The 21,436-nt window shown below is 38.5% G+C and overlaps 2 protein-coding genes across 2 annotated transcripts; one reads left to right on the top strand and one right to left on the bottom strand.

The window, feature by feature from the left end:
- On the top strand, window positions 1-4,364 carry LOC105054225 (homeobox protein knotted-1-like 3). The gene is made up of 6 exons (XM_010935693.4): window positions 1-727; window positions 826-946; window positions 2,980-3,167; window positions 3,264-3,395; window positions 3,796-3,932; window positions 4,063-4,364. Exons 1-6 carry the CDS (start codon window positions 392-394, stop codon window positions 4,064-4,066), a joined length of 918 nt encoding a protein of 305 aa, XP_010933995.1. The 5' UTR covers window positions 1-391; the 3' UTR covers window positions 4,067-4,364.
- A 4,728-nt stretch (window positions 4,365-9,092) lies between these two features.
- On the bottom strand, window positions 9,093-21,161 carry LOC105054224 (uncharacterized). Its single transcript, XM_010935692.4, has 8 exons — window positions 20,908-21,161; window positions 20,788-20,809; window positions 17,531-17,587; window positions 17,343-17,424; window positions 10,039-10,134; window positions 9,816-9,940; window positions 9,707-9,725; window positions 9,093-9,612 (listed from the first exon to the last, which is right to left on the bottom strand). Exons 1-8 carry the CDS (start codon window positions 21,005-21,007, stop codon window positions 9,367-9,369), a joined length of 747 nt encoding a protein of 248 aa, XP_010933994.1. The 5' UTR covers window positions 21,008-21,161; the 3' UTR covers window positions 9,093-9,366.
- Between the last annotated feature and the right edge of the window lie 275 nt (window positions 21,162-21,436).

Raw genomic sequence — 21,436 nt, forward strand, 5'->3', positions numbered from 1 at the left:
ACTAATAAATTAAAAGCGGAGGGAGAGGAATAGAGGAGCAGGGTGCAGGTGTCCATGGCGCAGGGTAAGGTGCAGGTGTTCCCGGCCAACCTCTTCTCTTTCCTTCGACCAGAAAAAAGAGAATAGGAAAAAGAAAACTCGAAATTCAAATATAATGATTCGGTAGCTTCCTTTCCTAAAACATAATTGGGTTCCTTCCCCCACCTTCCTTCTTTCTTTTACAGAATCCCTCTTTTCCACTCACTCCTCATAGCAAACCTGGTCCTCCTTATCCCCTTTGTCCAACCCCCCTTGCTCTCCCGTATCCCACTAAAAGGTCCCTCCACTCTCTCTCTTTTATAAAGTCCATTCTTTTGGTGCACATAGAAGGGAGAGTGAAGGAGAGAGAAGGATGATGCAAGGTGATCAAGGGGAGCTGGGGATGGAGATGGGAATCGGAGGAGGAGGAGGTGGGGGGGAGTGTTCGTCGTCGTCTGCGGCGGCGGCGGCGGCGATGGCGGTGGAGGAGGAGCAGCGGCAGCTGCTGAAGGCGGAGATAGCGGTGCACCCGCTGTGGGAGCAGGTGGTGAGCGCCCACGTGGGGTGCCTCCGGGTGGCCACACCCATCGACCACCTCCCCCTCATCGACGCCCAGCTCGCCAATTCCCACCACCTCCTCCGCTCCTACGCCGCCCGCCACCGCCCCTTCCTCTCCCCCCAGGACAAGCACGACCTCGACGCCTTCCTCGTAAGTGCAAATAAATTCGTATCATAGTTCTACTCTCTCCTTCTTCTTCTGCTGCTGCTTCGATTCTCTTAGCTTTCTGTTGTCATGGACTCGAGCAGGCGCAGTATCTATTGGTGCTGTGCTCCTTTAGGGAGCAGCTCCAGCAGCACGTCCGAGTCCACGCCGTGGAGGCCGTAATGGCCTGCCGCGAGATCGAGCAGTCGTTACAAGATCTCACCGGTTCGACAAAATCTCTCTCTCTCTCTTTCTCTGTTCATTTGTTCTCTTCTTTTACCTGCAAAGCCTTTAATTCTCATACCAAACTTTTTTTTAATGTGTAATTTTTTTTTTTTACTTCTTTGGTTTTGATGATTTCTTAGGTTGGGAATTATGATATTGGGCAATATAATTTATCAACTGGGAGATTTCTTTAATGTAACTTCTTCTATGGTTACTTACGGGGGGCATTAAGATGGACACAGCTAGGAGTGACGTCTTGTTATAGTCTTTGCTTGCTTCTTTTGTTGGTGTCCCCTTGTGTTTTTTTTTTCTTCAAGGAGTATCGCTCTATTGGTAGTCTTTAAAGGCACTATTGATGGGAGTCGGGCCCAGGGGGAGGTGTTGGTGAAGTTGGGTGGGCAAATGACGACAAAAGAGGCTTCGTCATGCTTCGTGCCCACATGCATGGTAGAGATCCCTCCCCATTTCTGGGTTTAATCCTTCCGTTGGGTAAACTTCTCATGTTTCTGTTATGAAGGATAGTTTTATCCTCTATAAACTAAGAAGTATGCAGTCCTGAGAGGGAGCGCGTCCCTACGGTTTTTAATTTTTAAGCAGTTTAACCATTTTTTTTTCTTTTTAACAGCTCTGAAAGTAAGGAAGACCTTAATCCGATTGTTTAGACTGGGCCTCACATGATGGAAGAAATCTCATGTGGGACATATAATATTGTGGCAAAGTTGAAAAAAGTGAGGATATACTTTTGATGCAGAGATCCGGATGCTTGTGGCCTAAAAAATATGCATAAAACATGATGTTCTTCTCTTAGCTTTAATCTAAAAGGGATGTAAATTTGATCTTTGATTTAGTCGATGAAGGAAAAGATGTTTAGGTCACCAAAATTACATCGAAATCATTACTAAGTATACTGGCATGGAAAACTTCTGAAATGCCTCTATATGAAGGGGAAACTTCGTTGTTTCTTTTAATGTTTTTTGAAGTCTCCATTACCTAGAAATTCTTGTATTATAGGGATACTAATGACGTGCTTATCAGCGAATTTTATCTGGCCAGAAAACATCAGAACCATATTCATGAAAATACTAACATGATAAAGAATACAAATCAAAGCCATAATTCTAGCATTCGGATAATTGTATCATCCCTTTTGTTATTTTTGTCCATTTTATTGACAATTCTCAATAGTTTCTCTCTCAGAGAGAGGAGAAGAGTTATCCAATTAGCTGACAATATTGATCTAATTGGTAGGTTTGGCCTTTGCAGACTTTAAAAAATCATATAATTTGCAGGTGAACAATAATGTTTCGCCTCAAAACAAGTAAAAATAGCACACGTTGTTGAAGTTTTTGACTGCATGTTAGATTCTATTTTCTCAGGCTTTCCTTCAAATTTGCAGCCCTAGAGTGAAAATGGCTTATGGAAACGAGATTTAATTAATAGGCGGCAAAGTAGTTGAACATCTATCAGAATACTACTTTGTGAAGCTCATGTGAACCAACACAACAACTATACCAGATATTATTTAGCAGAAAGTGGAAATGCAAACAATTCAAGAAGAAAGAATATCAGCTAAATTCTGTAAGAATCTTATATCTAACAAACTAATTTATATCTGATTAATATTATCTATCAGAATTTTTTAAAGTAAAGATAGGACTACCCTCAGTGTTTGAAATTTCTAATTGTCATAATAAAAATGTAAATACACCAAATTGATCTTCAGTTTCTAGGTTGAACTTTAAGAAATTATTTAAGAGTTAAACTGATTATTCAACATTGTAACTCCTTAATTGTATTCTTCCATCTTAAACCTTTCTTCATCCTTCTTGTTCTTTTACATTTTCTGAGAAGAATTTTTATATTTTACATATTGTTAGTCAATTGTCTCCCTCTTTCACTAGTGCGAACGTGTGATGAAGCACAGTTTGAATTGCTTCGCATCAAATTGATAGAACTGTTCTCCTACTTCATTTTCTTGAGCATAAGAAACATTTACATCATTTACTGATCCATGAAATGGCAAACTCTTTTAGGAGTGACTCTTGAAGAAGGAACAGGAGCAACAATGTCTGATGATGATGATGAGCTTCAGTTGGAGTGCCCTTTAGATATGAGTGTTGATGGCCATGATATGATGGGATTTGGTCCACTTCTTCCTACTGAATCAGAGCGATCCCTAATGGAGAGAGTGAGACAAGAATTGAAGATTGAACTAAAACAGGTTTTCTCCTTTTCGATTGCACTTGAAACTCCACAAATAATGTAGTTTGACCCTTCAAGTAAGCTTTCCTCGCATCTGCTTTATGTGGTAATGTAGGGTTTTAGATCGAGAATTGAAGATGTAAGAGAGGAGATACTAAGAAAAAGAAGGGCAGGGAAGTTGCCTGGTGACACGACTTCAGTATTGAAGCAATGGTGGCAGCAACATTCTAAATGGCCATATCCAACAGTAAGTAATTGCCCATTTGAGTTATCTTCTTACACTAATTACTCTGGATATAATATTTTTTAGGACAACAAAACTGCAGGCCGTCACGCAATGTGATGAGTTTAATATTAGCACTACGTTCAGATACAGAAGCACGCAAATTCATCAATCAGAAAAGATATATATAGAAGCACACAAAATGACCAAAGAGTCATATATGGAGACCTTCATATCGAAGTCATAACATCCTCTAGGAGAGAAATTTAAACTTCCTCTATAATATAACATATAATGTATGTGACCCCGAAAATAAGGCAGTTCATATGATTGATTACTTAGATGCCCATCTAGAATGCTTTACTTATCATCCCAATGTCTCATGGCTTTTTAAATAACAGTAAATATTTTGTCCTTTTTTTAGGAAGATGACAAAGCAAAACTTGTCGAGGAGACTGGCTTGCAGTTAAAACAAATTAACAATTGGTTCATCAACCAAAGAAAGCGTAACTGGCACAACAACTCACAGTCAGCAACAACTCTGAAGTCTAAGCGTAAAAGGTACATTTGTTTTATCCATTTCTTTTATATGCTGGATATCAAATAATATGTTGATATTTTTGCTAAAAAAATAATATATTGATATCAACAAATGGGAAAATGATATCAAGAAAAATCTACTTCTTTGCAGGTAAAAGGCTACAAGTGACTTTAGCAAACTAATTAACCAAGGAGAAAAAGAAGCAATATATAGTAACTTCAGTCTAGTTTTTCTTGGGAGTATACCATCGTATCTTAAAGACTGACTACTTGTAGATGAACTGAAATTGTTTCATAACTTGGTGTGTATGTGTCATTGAATTTTTACACTATTGGTGTTTTTTATCTCTAAATTTCAATCATGTTATGAGATATGCAGATAGCATATGGGTTGTTAACTGATGTTCAGTGATTTGCATTGCTTCATAAATAAAAGTGGTTAGTTTTGAACAATTTGTTCCATAAAATCTTACACTTACATTTATTTATTTAAGGTTGGGGTTATGATTACGATATTTTGCTCAAGAAAATCCATGAAATTAATTTTTTATAATTTCCAAAAAATAAAAAGGGAAATTCATGAAAAAGGAAAACAAAAGGTAGTTTTTTTTTTTCATGTGAAAATTTTATAGAAATTCAACTAGAATAGATATTCAAAAATTTTAAGTTTTTCAGTTAAAAGTTGCAAAAAAAGGGAGGAAAAATAGGGCCTGTTTGACATTTTTTTGTGTTTTTTGTTTCTCATAAATTAGTAAAATACCTTATAAAGATTGATGTTGAAGATAGCATGGGACAAACTTCTGCTATTCCTCGCTTTTTTTCACACAACAAAAAAAGTTTTGCTACCAAGAACCTCCAAAATATTTATAAACAATGTTTGAAAGAATCACATATGGTTTCATCATACATGTTGTTTACTCTAGTTCATTTTTTTTCCTGGGCTTTTGGAAACAAAAAGAGTAAACAGATGTAATACCAAATGGGCCCTAGGTCTTTCTAGATAAATAAGCTTTCTAGATAGTTTTTCTCATAGTTGCCACTAGCAAAAAAAACTGATGCATGAAATTATATAAAAGTGATGAACATAAAACGATAGTTAAGAAGAGATCCTAATCCAGGAAAGAGGAAAAATTACCATACACCAAGCAAAAAGATATTATGAATAGCATATTTTAAAAATATATATGTAGACACCAATAGGAAACCGCCATCTAATTAGTTTCTATTGTGAGTTTTGACCAACTTCTCAAGTTGGGGTCAACTTGCTAAATAGCTAACATATTAATTTATAATTATTTATTAGAAAAGCTCCCCTTGTGCTAGTATATACCCTCTTTTTGCAAGAAGACGGTGAAAAAGTTGGAAAGAAAAGATGGTATTATCAAGGCTACTTAGGAGAATCTTTAATTCAGATTTTTCTTCCCCTCACCCAAATCCTGCTTTGCTATATCGTTCTTCGATGCTTTTCCTTTTTTTTATAAAAAAAGATCTCGAATTCCTAGAAGTTCCCTACCTTTCATGGTATGTGCCTTTTACTTTTTTTGGTTTTGTCAAAATGATAACCTGTGGGGTTTTCAATTGAGGTGTCATGATCCTCAATGTGTAAAGCATATTTGGCCAATTGATGAGCTGCGTTATTACAATTATTTTTGCATGAGAATATCCAAACCGTTGCTTTATTGGCAAGATGGTACACATTAATGATTAGATGCCTTACTATTTCCTTTTTCTATGTCAATATCTGAGAACTTCTGGTTTATTGGAAAGATGGTACATGTCAACAATGACTAGATCATCTCTCGGCAGCAAAAACAATCTCTAATAATATCAGCGTATCCCCTTCTAATTCCAATTCTCAAAAGCACACCGCAAGCAAGAATTGATGCGTACTATAACAAACCCTCGGTTTTATAACATTTGGGTTTACAATTCTGAGCTAAAGCCGCCATCATTTGACATGGCCTCAATTCCTGTAAGTTTCCTTCTTTTGTAGTTTCGGTTTGATATATGACTTCCTCAAAATACTGCCTCAGCTTCCTAGGAAATCCTCGTTTCAAATAACTATGATTTTGTTCCATGTTTCTCAAAAATAGCTGGGTTTAGGTTTGATGCTTGAGTTTAGGTTTGATGCTTGTGTTATGATTATGCCGTTATTATGTTAACATCCTGTTGGCACATGAACTTTATTAACGTTATGATTGATAACGGGCTTTACGTGCCTTTTATCCATGCCAAACAGTCGAACTGAAGTCTAGCTGTTAATACGGTGCGTCTGGTCAAGATACCAACCTCCGCTTCATCCAGGAATGGAACTTTATGGGCCCTTCGAGCAACTATAAAGCATGTCAAACCATAAAATAAATTGAAATATGGTATTTGTGAATAGTAGAATATCCCATTTTATTAAGAAAGTTGTTCGAATTAGAAATGTATGGAGAATTAGGATTGTTCCATGAAATCAAAACAAGTTGATGATGATAGTTATGTTATTGGGGTCCATGGATCAGCTGGACAACTACAGGTTGGTGTTGAGACTTGATGCACCATATCTGATGCTCACACCAACAGTATGGCATATCCTAAAAGATCAAAAAATAAAATATCCTACAAGATCAGGGCCAAGTCTAACCGTGACATCAGATCCAGTCATCGGTATGCTCAAGCACGTAGGAGGTGATCCAGTCAGCGGCACCGTTCGTATCTCGAAAGATATATTGAGCAGAAATGCAATAAGTCATAAAGACAGATTGAATGTCCTAAAAGAGCATGTAGACTTTTACCTATTGTGTGCTCTGAATCTAGTCTATTATGGTGGCAGATGATGATCATCTCTGTCCGTAGTTCTGTCGGACATAGATAATGTCAGCTTAAGCAGCACGAGTTCAATTTCTGTGTTGGAAGGTCAAAAAATGTGATCCTCCGCTACCAACAATCTAGCATTCATTTCTAGATGACAAAGCCAGCATCATCCTGCCATCTCTAACACTATGGTCGAGATGGCGGGCATTGTATGTGCTCTGCGGAGCATGGCCATTGTTGAACAATATGGAACTCAGTGCTGCAGGTCCCATAGCCATTGATGAAGAGTAGCCACAAGACCCACCTAAGAGAAGGAGAACCAAATTCAATGAGTCAATAGAGAGAGAAGACACCTAGAGATGAGCTTGGGTATCACAAATCCAGAAACCAGCTCATCGTTTGGGATGTTGAATATTTATGGTGCAAGGCAATTTTAGCTAAGTACAAATTTAACGGGACCTTGCATGACTGCAAACCGGGAAGGAAAACCTCTGCTACAAGAACATCTGTCAGGCAGCTAGGTTTGTCAAAGTCTCTAATATGGATTACAGGCTCCGGGCAAGAGATTGATTTATTCAGGCAGCCTTGGCTTTAGTTTACTCTTCTTAATTCAATGCCGATTCGACTCGATATGAATTGTGACTTTCATGAACATAAGGTATCTGATATGTTACAAAGCAGAAAGCTTGGGATGTTCAGAAGCTGGCTACATTTTTTCCTCAGGAAATTATCCCTGAGTTTTTAAAATTCATATGCCAAAGATGCCACGGGAAATATCAATTAGCTTGTGTTAAGACTAAAGCTACAAGGTTTAATCTAATGGAGCTGTACAATGTCATTATCAATAGACCAACCGATCCACTTCTAATAAGTTTTAATGGATATGGAGGACTCCTGTTAAGCGTAGAACCAGTTTCTTCTGGTGGAGGACCAAGTGGAGTTTACCGGTTAAATTTACTATATGTCTCATGACCTTGTAGATCCTTTACAAAGTAGCAGTGATCTTTGTCATGATGTTGAAGAAGATTCAGAGCATGTCGTAGTCTAGTGTCCAAATGCTCAAGACGCGCCGCAGTCATGAAGGGAAAAAAAAAAGGTAGGGAAGGAAGAGAGTTGCCACCGGCACCGCGAGACTGGAGATCACTCGAGTGCGCTTAGCTGCATTGTGGATACGGATGGACTTCATTTTGTGGTTATCTCCCTCTTGATTTCAGAGTCCATCTTTCATTGAAGTAATCCAACGTTTGGATTTCGTAACCAAAGGAAAATTGCGACAACTCCATTCCATTCCTTTCCCAACGGATAGATTAGTTTTCCAACAGATAAATTAGTTTTCAGGTCACAAGTTATTGTAATGCAGTACTGAGATACTCCATATTTTAAGGTTTCATGGCCACAATGCTCAGCACGCGGACTGCTGTTGAGGCACAATTTCAGATTACCTCTTCTACTCCAATGCTTGAGGCTTGCAAGTTTTATCCGGAAGAGATTTGAAAGGAGGGGCTAAAGCTGTGATTGTGAATGCTGATGGTTATTTTGGGCTGCAAGCAATGATGGGTTCTCCACTGGTTAAGCTTCCTCCATGGTGACCGCTTTTAGGCCATTTCATCACGACAGCATGGCACTGAGGTGGTCTGGATCCTTGATGGATCGGTGAGTAACTTGCCAGCAAAGACTGGCTTCATAAGATTCATAAAGCAGCAGAATCTTTGGTACAGCTCGTTTCCGCCTTCAAGCAACTTGGCATAGATTGCATGCTGCAGTGTTGAGGTATAATGCCACACAGATCTGGCAGGAAGATGATTGGGGTAGAGTGGTCCAATGGATCCAGATTCCTAGGACTGCTGCTAGCACTTCCCTCTTTTGAGAGATATCTGGCAGCTTCACAGAGTTAGCCCATGAAGCAGGACTTGGTTCCTTCATAGCTTTCTTTTATATTGCAGCAGAGGCTTAGGGGTGCTCCTTCCCTGGATTTTAGTTTGTTAGTTTTTCTTGTTGTTTCTGGAGTCATCCCCCGCCAACCGCACCAAATCAAAGGAATATATATATATATTCTCATTATACTGAGTAAACAATTATTTCATAACTTTGAACTTGCAAAATTAAAATGCTTGAATTTTTCACTCTTAAATTCTAGCAAACTGCCGACATAATGCTTGGCAGGCTGGAGTAACCATGAAATGCTTAGTAACCATAGGAAGACCTGGGATCAACATATGGAAGACAAATTTCAAACTTTTGTCCTCTTTTCTATGCATTTTATGATAAATAGTCAAAGTTTTGACAATCATTCAATGTAAAAAATACTCAGACACTTTCATTTGATATTGCAGAAAATAAGTCAAAAGTGATTTCTATGTAGCAACATCCTATTGTAGCATGTTGAGAAGGAAACAGAATCCACATAATAATGAAAATTCTGCCGGTACAAGTAACAGGAAAGGAGCTGCAGAAAAGTCATCAAACTACAGTTTCTATGCATATGCAACATACCATCAACTTCTAACAATTGATTCCCCTTGGAAAGCACAGCAAACCAGCTCATTAAAGAGTATCCGAAGATCACGAAAATGACTAGAATTCTCTACACTGTATATGATCACACGCCCTTGAAATCTCAACCTGAATCCCAGTTTCCAATTGACGCAGATGCTATCTACTTGTAACCAGCAGGATAACCAGGTGCTGGGTAAGAACCAGCTTGAGGGTAAGCAGGTGGATATCCAGACTGGGGAGGTGGTGGGTACCCGTATGTTTGCCCATATGCCTGCTGGGGTGGATATCCAGCAGGAGGTGGAATAGGCTGATCGATGCGTGACATCTGCTGGACTGGAGGCACTGCCATCATTGGTGATGGCCCAAACTTGCCATCTCTTTTATCCAGTTCAATCTTATGTTGTGTCTGAACTCCCATACAGCGGTATTAATTAAAAAATGTCACTGGAAATGCAAGAAGGAAAATAAAATTCAGAGGTAGTCCAAGCATTCTTGCTTACCTGCATACATGCACAGACCCTGCAAAATATATGCAAGTACATAAGTTACGGTCTTTAATGGCCCCTGCTAAGACAATAAAGACTGATTGAAAAGCTGGCATAGTCTTACGTCCAGTATACGAAGTCAGACAGACAGGACAATATCTGGGAAGCTTCCTGGATTTCATCACTTCCAACAATCATTGCAACAATTGAGAAAATGCATGCAAGTTGTTGGAGGCAGAACATAAATCCCTGCATTTAGATGTACACAGAAGTGCAATTTTCTAAGACCATAGCTAGTTTCAGCACAAGAAATTGACAGCTTCGGAACAAAGAGAAAAGATAAGTACAATAATGCAGTTGTCGCACTGAGTTGTTTGTATGTTGAACTCATCTTGCAGCAAGAAGCGGGTTGAGGCAACTGAGTTACCAAAGCATAGGAAAACCTGAAACAAAAATGCCAAGTGGAACAGAATTCAATGATATGAAGTACGTGTGAGATGCAGCTATTGGATGACATTACACAGCTAAAGTTTAAGCTATATGCACCAAAGACAGAATATATACATTCAATATTTTTTGTTTAATCAGTGTTTTCTTTTTTTTTTGATACAACTCTTCAATTCAGTTTATATACAGCGAAAAACGTGAAGTTTATCACATAAATCTAACCATCAATTACGTACCACATAACAAGAGTTGACCCAGGGAAGGGGTTCACATGACATTGGAAGCATTTTGATTGAAAAAGCCAACTAAGAGCAACCTGTAGGTTACTGGCATAAGGGTGATTTTAAAGCAACGCAACCTCCCCATGAGCAACGGAATGGGTTATCAAGAAAATCAATTGTTTCAAATTGACTGTGGTGAAAAATGTGCAAGACTTTTAAGTTCTTCAGCTCTTCTTCTAGATTTAATGGGCAGAAGTAGCACTGGATTGCAAGGATGAGATAGATAAAACTCCCAATCAGCCAAGAACCAAGCAGTACAAGTTACAGTTTCGCTATCAAACTGGAAATGTGGCACCATGAACAGGAAAGAACAACAACCTCCAAAAAGATAAAATAAAATAAAATGTTTAGATGGAGTCTGAATGCTCCATGCTTAAAAGAGAATAAATCATGGCTACTCGATGAACAAATGAAGAATAATATTGTAAGTGAAGTAGGGGTAATGCATAAGTATAATAAAATATGAAGAATTAAACTAAAAAATAAAAAAAGGGGCCCCTGTTAGCAGTCGTTTGGTATAAGTAAATTTTATAGACTGTGGAATAGGAATAACGCATAAATGTAATAAGATATAAAAAGAAATTGAAAAAAAAAATGAAAAAAAAGATGGTGATACATTAATAGTCATTTAGTATATGTAAATCTTATTAGCACCTGTGCAACAAGTAGGATAGGAGCAATGAATTGTCCATTATAGTAGACTCCCTCTTAACTAAAATTACAGTGGAAGAAAATCTAATCTTTATACAGAAAAATGGCAACACATTATTTCAAAAACTTGTATTTAACGTGTAAGGTTAACTGTTATAAAATTTTCCATTAGAGATGCACATGGCTTTTAGAACCAACCCAACCTACCTAGAATTTATGATTCCTGGGTCAATATTAGATCCCAAAAAGCATTCATAAAGGATTGAGTATAGTCTACAAAGAATAGTCTCAAATAAAAATAATACAGAATGTTCAATCTAGTTCTGGAGTCTACACCTGACTTAAGATTGTACCAATCCCATTGAGCAGTTAAGCTTGATTCCAAATACAAGACTAGTGATTAACCCCTGTCCAGCTTGGATGATACCATGATACCAAATTCAACATGACCCATCTAACTAACACTGTCCTCTACAGCTGGCTATTGGTGAATGAGATGAAAGGAAGAGAGAGAGAGAGAGAGAGAGAGAGAGAGAGAGAGAGAGAGAGAGAGAGAGAGCTGCTACTTTGTTGGTAGCAGTTCCCACTCTTAATTTAACATTAGACATCAACAAGAAGGAGCCTCTACAGGCCTGGTCAATGACAAGCCCTTCATCACTAAAACCATATGACTATTCCACTCTGCTTTTATGTAGAGGAATACAACATACTCATAAAACAAATGTTTTACATGGAGGAATGCAATATATGCCGGTATTTAGACTACAATAGCTAACATATTTAGAGCTTACCTAGTGGTTATTAACATTGAGACAACATTTTCCCTAGCAGAATCACAAGATATCAAAAATTACTACATTTAAAGATATAAATTTACACAGGGTCGACTATATTTTTAAAGAAATTCCATATCGGTCCGAACCGGCTAGTATACCCCGTACCATACCGGACCAGCAGGGAACCGGCATGGTTCTACCGGCAAAACCGATATACCGGAGGGAGAGGGAAAGAGAGGAAAAGTGAGAAAGAGAGAAATAGGAGGGAAGGAAAGCCCTAGCCGTCGGAGATCGACGGTGGTCCGCTGCGGCCACCGGAGGGTTTTCGCGGCTCGATTATCGCTCGATAGGATTTTTACAAGAGCGAGAAAGGGAGAGAGAGAGCTCAGAGGGAAGAAATGACGTACCGGAGGACGCACAGCCAGTGGAAGGACCGTCGTTGTTTGTCGGGTAGCACCGTGGCCACCGAAAGGCGGAAATCGGGCGGACAGAGCTCCAGCTGCGGAACAGGGGTGACAGCCCCTATTCACTGCCCTTTTTAAAAACGAAGATGAATAGTGAAGCCGACAATCGATTTATTGACTTTACTTTAGGTTTTTTTTTAAAAAAAAAGGCCAAAACAGTGAAGCCGGCCGACAAACTGATTGCCGGCTTCAAGTATTTCGGAACTTTTTTTAAAAAATAGCCGTGAAATAGGAGCCACGGCATCGCCCCTATTTCATGCCTACGGTACCAGACGTGTGGAGTGCACCGTCCGGCAGCCACGACGGCCACGACAGCCAGTCGGAGGCTGTCTGACAGCATCTCTGACGAGTTCCCCTCCCTTTTCTTTCTTCCCCCCTCTCTCTATTTCTCTCTTTCTCTCTTTTTCTTTTCTCAGTTTGCTTCCTTTGCCTTCGTCTGTTCGCGTCGGTCTAATACGGTACAGGGCCGTACCGTACCATACCATCAACTGGCCGGAACGGCCACCGGTACCGGTATAGCAAACCTTGATATTTTCATTGACAGATTGACTGATGCAAGGTTTTCAAAACCGTGCCGAACTGCTCAGTACACTCCGTACTGAGCCAGACCAGTGGAGAACCGGGATGGTTCCGACGTCCAAATCAGTTCTGGGAGGGACAAAGAAGAAAGAGAGGAAGAGAGAGAGAGGAGAGAAGGTGAGGGAGAGGAAGAAAGGGCCTTCGGCGGCTGCCGGAGGCTGTCTGACGTCTTTCCGAGGTCAACACGTGCGAAGGGAGGGAAGGAGAGAGAGTGGGAGGTCCTTACTGAGCCTCCGGATGGATGGCCTTCGTCGCAAGATCCCCTGTGGCCGGCGAGCGCATGCCGACGGGCCTGAAGGCGGCCAAGCTGAAGGAGGGCCTCTGTGGCTCTGTCCCTTTCTTCATTTGCGAAATAGGGGTTTGCCCCTGTTTCGGATTTTTTTTGATTTTAACACCTAAAGTCGGCAACTTAGTTGCCGATTTCATGAATTTTTTTTAAAAAAAATAAGGTGGAGTCGGCATATCATTTGCCGACTTCATCTGTTTAAAAAAAATATATATGGAACAGGAGCGAACCCTTGTTCCACACAGGAGGAGGGCGGAGGCCATCCTTGGCACGCCCGGCATCGGCCGCCCTTGATGCTTGCTCATCGGCCATCAGAGAAGTCGCATCGACGTCCGTCCGAAGACCTTCGCCGGCCTCCAATGATCCGATGAGTCTCTTCCTCTCTCTCCTTCCCTCCCTCCACTCCTACCGAGCTCGAAAAGAGCTCCAACGGCCTTCGACAGCTCTTCCTCTCCCTCTCCCTCTCTTCCTCTCCTTCTCCCCCCCCCCTCTCTTTTTCTCTTTTTTCTCTCCCTCTGGGCCCTCCTCTGCCATGTTGGTTCGTGCCGATCCAATTCGATACGGATCCGTACCAACTTGTACCGCCGGCCAGCCGACATGGATCTCGGTTCCGGCTTCGGGAACCTTGGACTGATGCATGAGCAAAGAATTGGGATGGTTAAATAACTAGCTATATAAGAACTAACAAAAGATACAAACCAGTAAATAGAATATAAAACTCTACAAAGTCACCAATATTCAAAAGTTAGATTTCACCAAAACCTACAAAATAGTAATGCCAAATAAATATCCTAGAAAAGGATACATAAAAATCATGACAGCACTATAATTTTGCAAAATGAAAAGAATAACACATCAAGACTGGAAAGAAAAGAAGAAACTTTGACAATATAACACAAGTAGATAGTTATGGGTGCATGATACCAAGAACAAGACGCAACAAAAGAGATGTTGAAGAATACCTTTGTGGCATTTAACACAAAATATGGAATTATTTATTAAAAACTGAGGTACTTAAAAACTGAACCAAATAAGTTGTAGAATCCGATTGCTTGCTGTACTACGATAGTGACAAGATGATCAATTTGCAAGTCTAACTGTAAGCGGCATACATATAAAGAAACATAATTTAAATCAACTTTTCCCAAAAAAACGTCAACATGAGCAGATCCAGGATCAAACAATAGCAAAGGATAGATAACATAGAACAAGCGGAATTTTTTTTTTAATAAAAAATAAAAAGCAAGTATGCCAACAGCCGAGTAATGGTATGCAGGGAAGGTTGGCTTTGCTGATTGAGGGCTTTAAAGTAAAGGATGAGTCATATGCTTGAGCAGACGAGGAACTGGAGTCTACAGGCATTTACAGAAGTGTCATGCCACTGGTATTTTAAGGCATACCTGAAGTTTCAGTAACAATTAAATGAAAGAGATGTATTCTAGGTGTGATGACGAATAAATAGTTTCTGTTTTTAAAGGATTTTGGTTAATGGTTAGGTAGAAAAAAAGGATTCTGATGACTAAAGAAGAATGACTAAATATTAACTAATCAGATGTTCTAAATTTGAGAACTGTTGACCTCCCTGGCAAGATAATAACAAAAGGGGAAAAATTATCATTGCTTTTAAAATAAAGGATGGAAAGCATTATATATTTACTAATGGTAATCTAGATCTTCAATGACAAATGAAAGCTAACCTCAATATTACCCTCAAGTAAAATTGGGTGCAGCTGCTATAAAGTATGAATATGAGTACTGCCTTTCACACATAAATTAATGAGAAAAAGGTATTTTAATCACTTGTCATGTAAATTTCTGGAAACAGTGAATAAAGATAATTAAGTCCAAACAGCAGCACTCACACCCAAAAAATGAGGGGGCAGTGCAGGACCTGTCGATAATTCCTCATTTCTCTTAGTCTTATAAGCAGCAGACACACCTTTATTCCTTTAATAAGGTACCTGGCATGTATGTAAAAAAGCACGTACATCTCTTTTTCTCATCCCCTTTCCCCCACCCTGTGTGCCACTTCAACCCCCTACTTTCCCCATCCTCTTTCCTGTTTCTACATACTTGTTGCACGAGTAGAGGAAAATGGAATGGAGAAAAACTATGATGGAATGCAGGGATCAAGAATTTAAAGAAAGCATCAAAAAGAAGAGTCGTCAATTCAAGGGAGAAGATTCATGGAAGCACGGACCTAGATAAAAGTTGTGCAGGGATTTGAAAATAGTTGCCTCAACATAAAAATGGAAGTTTTAGCAAAAGAAATGGCATAGAAGGATAAAACTCATTGATTGCGCCCAGGCTTGTTAGATACATATTGCTAGTGTTAAATCAAACAATCTTAAAGATGTAGATGAATTCAAATGATAAAATATTATTTTTTATTTGTACATTACACAGTAAAATTCTAACAACAGTATCCAATCAATATTGTCATCCAATATGCTACAAAAAATCACCCTTCACTTTTTACTTCAGCCAGTTTTATTTTTTTGGGTAAATCGGATAAATTAAACCATTCATGTATAAATACATTCGTAGAATCAAAAAATTAAATATTTAAAAGTTGAGTAGGAAGATCTGCAGTAGAGTCACATAACATAGTCCTAATGTTGTTGGCCATATAAGCAGCCATCCAATCCACTACATTAACTTTCTTATAGATTGTGATACCTCAAGAGAGAGCATTGTATATATCATTCACCAGCGATACTGTGGAAGTGGATGAAATCTGACATCAAAAGATTGTGAATTTGAGAGCCATTTAATAACTGTCAACATGTCCTCGAAGCAAAAATGAGAGGCCCTCAGTATACGTGTAGTATAAGTCAGCCCCTCCAATGCCACATGTAGTTCCACCATCGAAACTGTAGTGTCAAAGATCCTAATACTATTGTAGCTAATAGAGCACCAACAACACTGTTAATAATAATGTGCACTCCACCGAGAGCACTTCTCTTCGGTACGCTACCATCAAAATTGACCTTGAGGAAGCATGGGAGTGGTGGCTCCCAAGAAAAATATGTCACTTATAGAAACTTAGACTGCATGGTAAGAGCCACAGGCTACCCCTACTGTCAACAGTCGCTCTGAAGTAGGTTACCCCTACTTCATTCAATATTGATGCATGTGTGAAGCATATTGTTGCACATCTTAGATTTATTTTAAGTTGTTAGCATTTACTATGTTTGAATTAGTGGCTTTTTAAATTGTATGTTGGTGATCTGATGACCTAATATCAAATTTCAAGGATTTAGATCCTTTTTCTTCTTCTTGATATCTTATTTCTATGTATCTTCTTGTTTCAGAACTCCAACGAGATCTGGCCTAAGTGTGTCGCTTACAAAGACATAAGCAATTGGGCTACTTTGCCCCAACTATTGCTTTTTTGTTTCGTGTGATGTGACAAATAATGACCGCCACACCAGAAGATATTAGCTATGGGGCCTTTTGTTCAGCAAGCCAAAAATATAAAAGAGAGAAAAGAATGGTGAAGGCACAAAACCAGATGCTCCATCTCTCTTGGGCATCCATATGCTCCCTTTTTTACCCATCCCACCTTCTCTCCTAGTAACCACAGGAATGGGCAAAAAAGGAACTAACTTTAGACCTTTTTTATTATGGCTCTATGTATATGCATACATGTACATATGTATGTCCTACAGATGTAAGGAAAGACATTTTGCATTATTAAACAAGACTGGAATTTCTTCTCTTCCACTTAGCCATCCTATACTTGGAAATCCTTCCTATATTTATAAGAGGCATTTCTCTCATTTAAATTTTATAAAGCTCTGGGAAGAAAAAATTGAAAAGGCATATTATACCCATAACATAACAGATGTTCTTTGTGGAAGGAAATTAGTTAACATGGTGTTTCAGATACAAAGTTCATGAGACTATAGAAGATGCTCACAAGAGCTGATTGTCTATTAAATTGATTCAGGTAATTTATTTTTCTTTGGTTGATAATAAGGTAAAGAACCACAAAGAAAACTCAAAAATGATGCAGATTCAAAACAGTCACAATGCCAACCGAAGGTAAAGCATAACAATAAAGTTATAACACAATATGGTAATGCCAAAAAAGGGCCTTCTCATTTTAGGTCAAAGATAATGATATAAAATAAAAAGATAATAAAAAATAAAATGATTTAATACCTCAGTGCAAAGACAAAACTCCGGACATCGACTCTCTCCACACCTGCCACTACATGGTAGATAGCCAGCACAGCATACATACCTAAAGAGAGCATTCTTATGAGGACAAAAGAAAGAAATGAATGTAGAAAGGACAAAAAAAGATCATATACTATAATTTTGCTGAGAAAAGACAGAACTGAAATTACCTTGACATGTCATTATAAAGAGCTCGTTTGCGGAGCATGTAAGAAACACATGGCCCACTAAGGAGAAACAAGTGTGTTAGAGAATATTCAAACATTGGTTTGCAATAAGAAAGAGTTGATGTAAAAATAAGAAAGCAAACCAATTCAATTAGCACGGAATGAGAATGATGTTTTGAGTAAATGTAAAGCAAAGCACAAAAAGGAAAAAAAAAAAAAAGGAGAGACAGCTGGAGCATGTTACAGGATCAAGCATTAGCCATATGCAAATGCTGAGTATGTAAGCAAGCCAAACCATTGACCTTAATCAGAAATCCATGATTTTAACCCAAGGACAACAGAAATATACAAGGCCATAGCAGCAAACTACCATAGGCCAACCCAAAGTAAATTTCTTTCTAGTATCACTTCTACTGGCAAATGACTAAGCTCAACAAACATGTTAAACAGATCGATAGGAAACTTAAAGCAAATATGACAGAGCCAAGAAAGCTGAAGGGTGACTTTTGACTTTATTTCTCAATAAAAAACAGTGTCAGAGTAAACAGAAGACATGGTAATGTGCTTTGCTATCACATTTAGAATTGCTTACCACAATATGAAGTCCTTTTTTATCACTGCCAAAAGGATCTAGTATTAACCCTTCCTCTATATCCCCATATGTTTGCACTTATTTGTATACACATGGATAAACATGAGAATGAGTGTGTGTGTGTGTGTGTGTGAGAGAGAGAGAGAGAGAGAGAGGAGAGGGAGAGGGGGGGAGAGAGAGAGATTGAATGTATGTTCATGAATGTGCAATTGTCCTTCTGTCTGTCTGTCTGTCTGTCTGACTCCAGAAACACACGCAGAAATAATCTAGTATATGGCATTGTTTATCATTTTACTACATGTTTAAGTTTGTCCATTTGACACACACACAAATAAATGATCTAGTATAAGGCTTTCTATATCATTTTGCTACACATTAAGTACATATATCATACATAGAATACATAAACATATTTGCCTAAACTGATGTCTTATACATCCAATACATACAGACACATACATTCATCCATGCATACACACATATATGTATATGTATATGTATGTATCCCAACTAGCAAGCGAATATAGAAAAACACCAGATGCATCTTTTCCTTCTATTTCCACAGGTTTTTTCCATGACAGTTATGATGTCATTGCTACCTCATATAATATTATTCATTTCAACTACCGCTAAAGCATGACTAGTGAAATGCAGTTTAGTAACTATATGGTCTGCATATTGCAATTCACAGGATTTTGAAAAGATGCATATGGTTGCTTTAAAAATTTGATTCCATTAATGCACGTATGGAATAAAACATTCAGTAAGAACCCTTGGTGCAGTTTGAAATGTTTAAATCAAAATTTTCCCGAGAGGAGTCTAAAACTGAAATAACTTTGATCTTATGCACTGTGCTAAACCGAAAATAAGAAAATATGAAGTTATAAAATTCTTACAGTAGGCATACACAACTCTAACATGAAATCACATCAAGGTCCTATTTGTTGCTCCAGATATGTTTGGCATCATTTAAGTAGGCACTTTAGGTGTGGATACCAGGGTAATTTTGTTTGATGAACTCCTTCAAATGTTCCAGACATCATCATCAACTTACATGATGAATATGCAAAATTGTAAATGCACCAAATGTGTCTACTGGGCGGTACAAGTATAACATAGGATGATTTACTTTATGATTGTCAAACCAGAAGAAACAGTGATCAGTTTACATGAGATGGATCAATCTATGATCACCTTATACATGATATATATGTAAAAAACTTTAGTTCAAGAACGATCAAGACATGTAACTATGTAAGTTTAAGCTTTCAGTAACATGCAGTTTATTCAATTATCATTTTGAAAAAGACAAGCAGGCTGTTTCAAGTCCTAAATTAGATATTCAGGGACAAAAAGTCAGGGAAAGACAATTGGCTTAGAAAAGTTCATGTTTCACCAAAATTAAATTAAGATCTCAAATTTTCTGTTTAAGACTTTAAGTATAATGGGAAAACTTATAAACTAAATTTCATCTTCTGCACGATCATGAGCATTTTGATTCCTAAAGTCAAATCATTTCCAAATAATCATTTCTACTTTTTCTTTTTTTTCCTTATAATAATGTTGGTGCAGTAAAGGCACCACTAAAACCCCACCCTTTTTTCTTTCCTTTTCATCTTCTTGTTGCCCCTTGGATGGCATTTGATGACCCAAGTGGGATCACCAAGATGATTGTAGATCATTAGTGATCTTTATCCCGAGGTAATTTGATCTCCGATGATCTAAGATCATCACATTTTGTATGCTATATTCCAATGATTTTAAATCCTCTGGTATCCACAAGTAATCTATTTAGTATTCTATGAAAATCAAGATCACTGACCACATAATACCAAAACTATCCTGAGATATCCCTAAAATATATTTTTTAATCATATAAAATATATTATGATATATTAGGTATATATTATAGTATATTATAATATATTTATCGTAAACACAATATATGTAATATCAATAATATATAATGTTGATATAATATATTAGGTATACCGATATACCATTTTTTTTTTCCTTTTATCCCCAAGTTTCTACCCAGGTTTCTTGTCACTGGGTGGGTTGGCTAGTGATTTAAGAAGTGGAGGTAATTTGGGATCACCACCATATAGGATCATTATGATGCAATCAAATGCGGTGATCTCATCATCTCCATCCACATCATCTTTGATCTTAGGATGATCACCCCATACCAAATGCCCCCTTAAGATATTTTTCTTTTCAGACATACAGTGAACACAAAAAAGGAAGCTCATTAGATCTTCGACACTGGTAAAAGATTCAATTACCCGGTTTCTGCTATTCACGGAGTAGCAACCGAGTGAAAAAAAGTAAAATCACTATTTATCCATTTATTCAGCATCCATCAAGCTAAATTTTGAGCACCCCAGGAGGAAGGGAAGAAAAATTAGCAAAAATGAAAAGAATCAAAAGATGCTAAAAGGAAATCGAAATATATCCAAGACAAATCGCCCACAAAATCCCTAGACCTCAGGGAATACACGAAAAATTCAAGAGGCACTCCTCGTAATCGAACCTATAAAATTAACAAAAAGAAAAAGAAACATTCGTGGACAAACACAATGCAAGAAAAGCAGCAGCACTGGATCGATCAACCAAAAATGGAATCGAGAAACAGGAAAAAGCACAACATCAAGCTCAAAATACTCACCACCAGAGCGCCAGGCAACAAACTGCGGAAAAGAACGACCACATCGATCAGAGATCGGCACAAGAAGGAGATCGGGAAAAAGGAAAACATCAAGAGGTCGAGGGATCGAGAGTGGCTCACAGGGAAAGTCGGCTTTCATGGTGCTCATGAGATCGACGTGCCAGAGATTCCGGTAGCTCTGCCGGAGCTGCATCTTGTCGAGGTACGCCTGCGACGCCATTATCGGATTCGCCGCCGCCGCGACAGCGGTCGATCACGAGCTCTGATTCGAAGAAGAGGCAGCGTAGATCTAGATCGGGCGAGCTACTCCTCGCCCACTGTTTTTATCAATTGTAGAAAGTGAGGCGCGTGCGGTTGAGTCGTGGGACGGTATTCCCGCTGTCACGTTTTTCAATTTTTCTTTTTAATTTTCTGGGGGATAAAGTTTTAAAGAGAAAGAGCCCGAAGTGCCCCCCAGCCGTCGGAAAATGGGCAGCTCCGTGTGAGGTGAGCTTTCTAGGTTTTTTCCAAGGGAGAGCGAGCTTATTTTTTTATTTTTATTTTTATTTTGAACACGTTTGAAAAATTAATAAATTAAATGACGGGTAGCAGGATCCCAGGTAAGCAACTGCAAACCTGTCGCGGAGAACATTTCGGATCAGCTGCGGTG

The sequence above is a fragment of the Elaeis guineensis genome, chromosome 11 (genome assembly GCF_000442705.2).
Source record: "Elaeis guineensis isolate ETL-2024a chromosome 11, EG11, whole genome shotgun sequence".
Taxonomy (NCBI): domain Eukaryota; kingdom Viridiplantae; phylum Streptophyta; class Magnoliopsida; order Arecales; family Arecaceae; genus Elaeis; species Elaeis guineensis.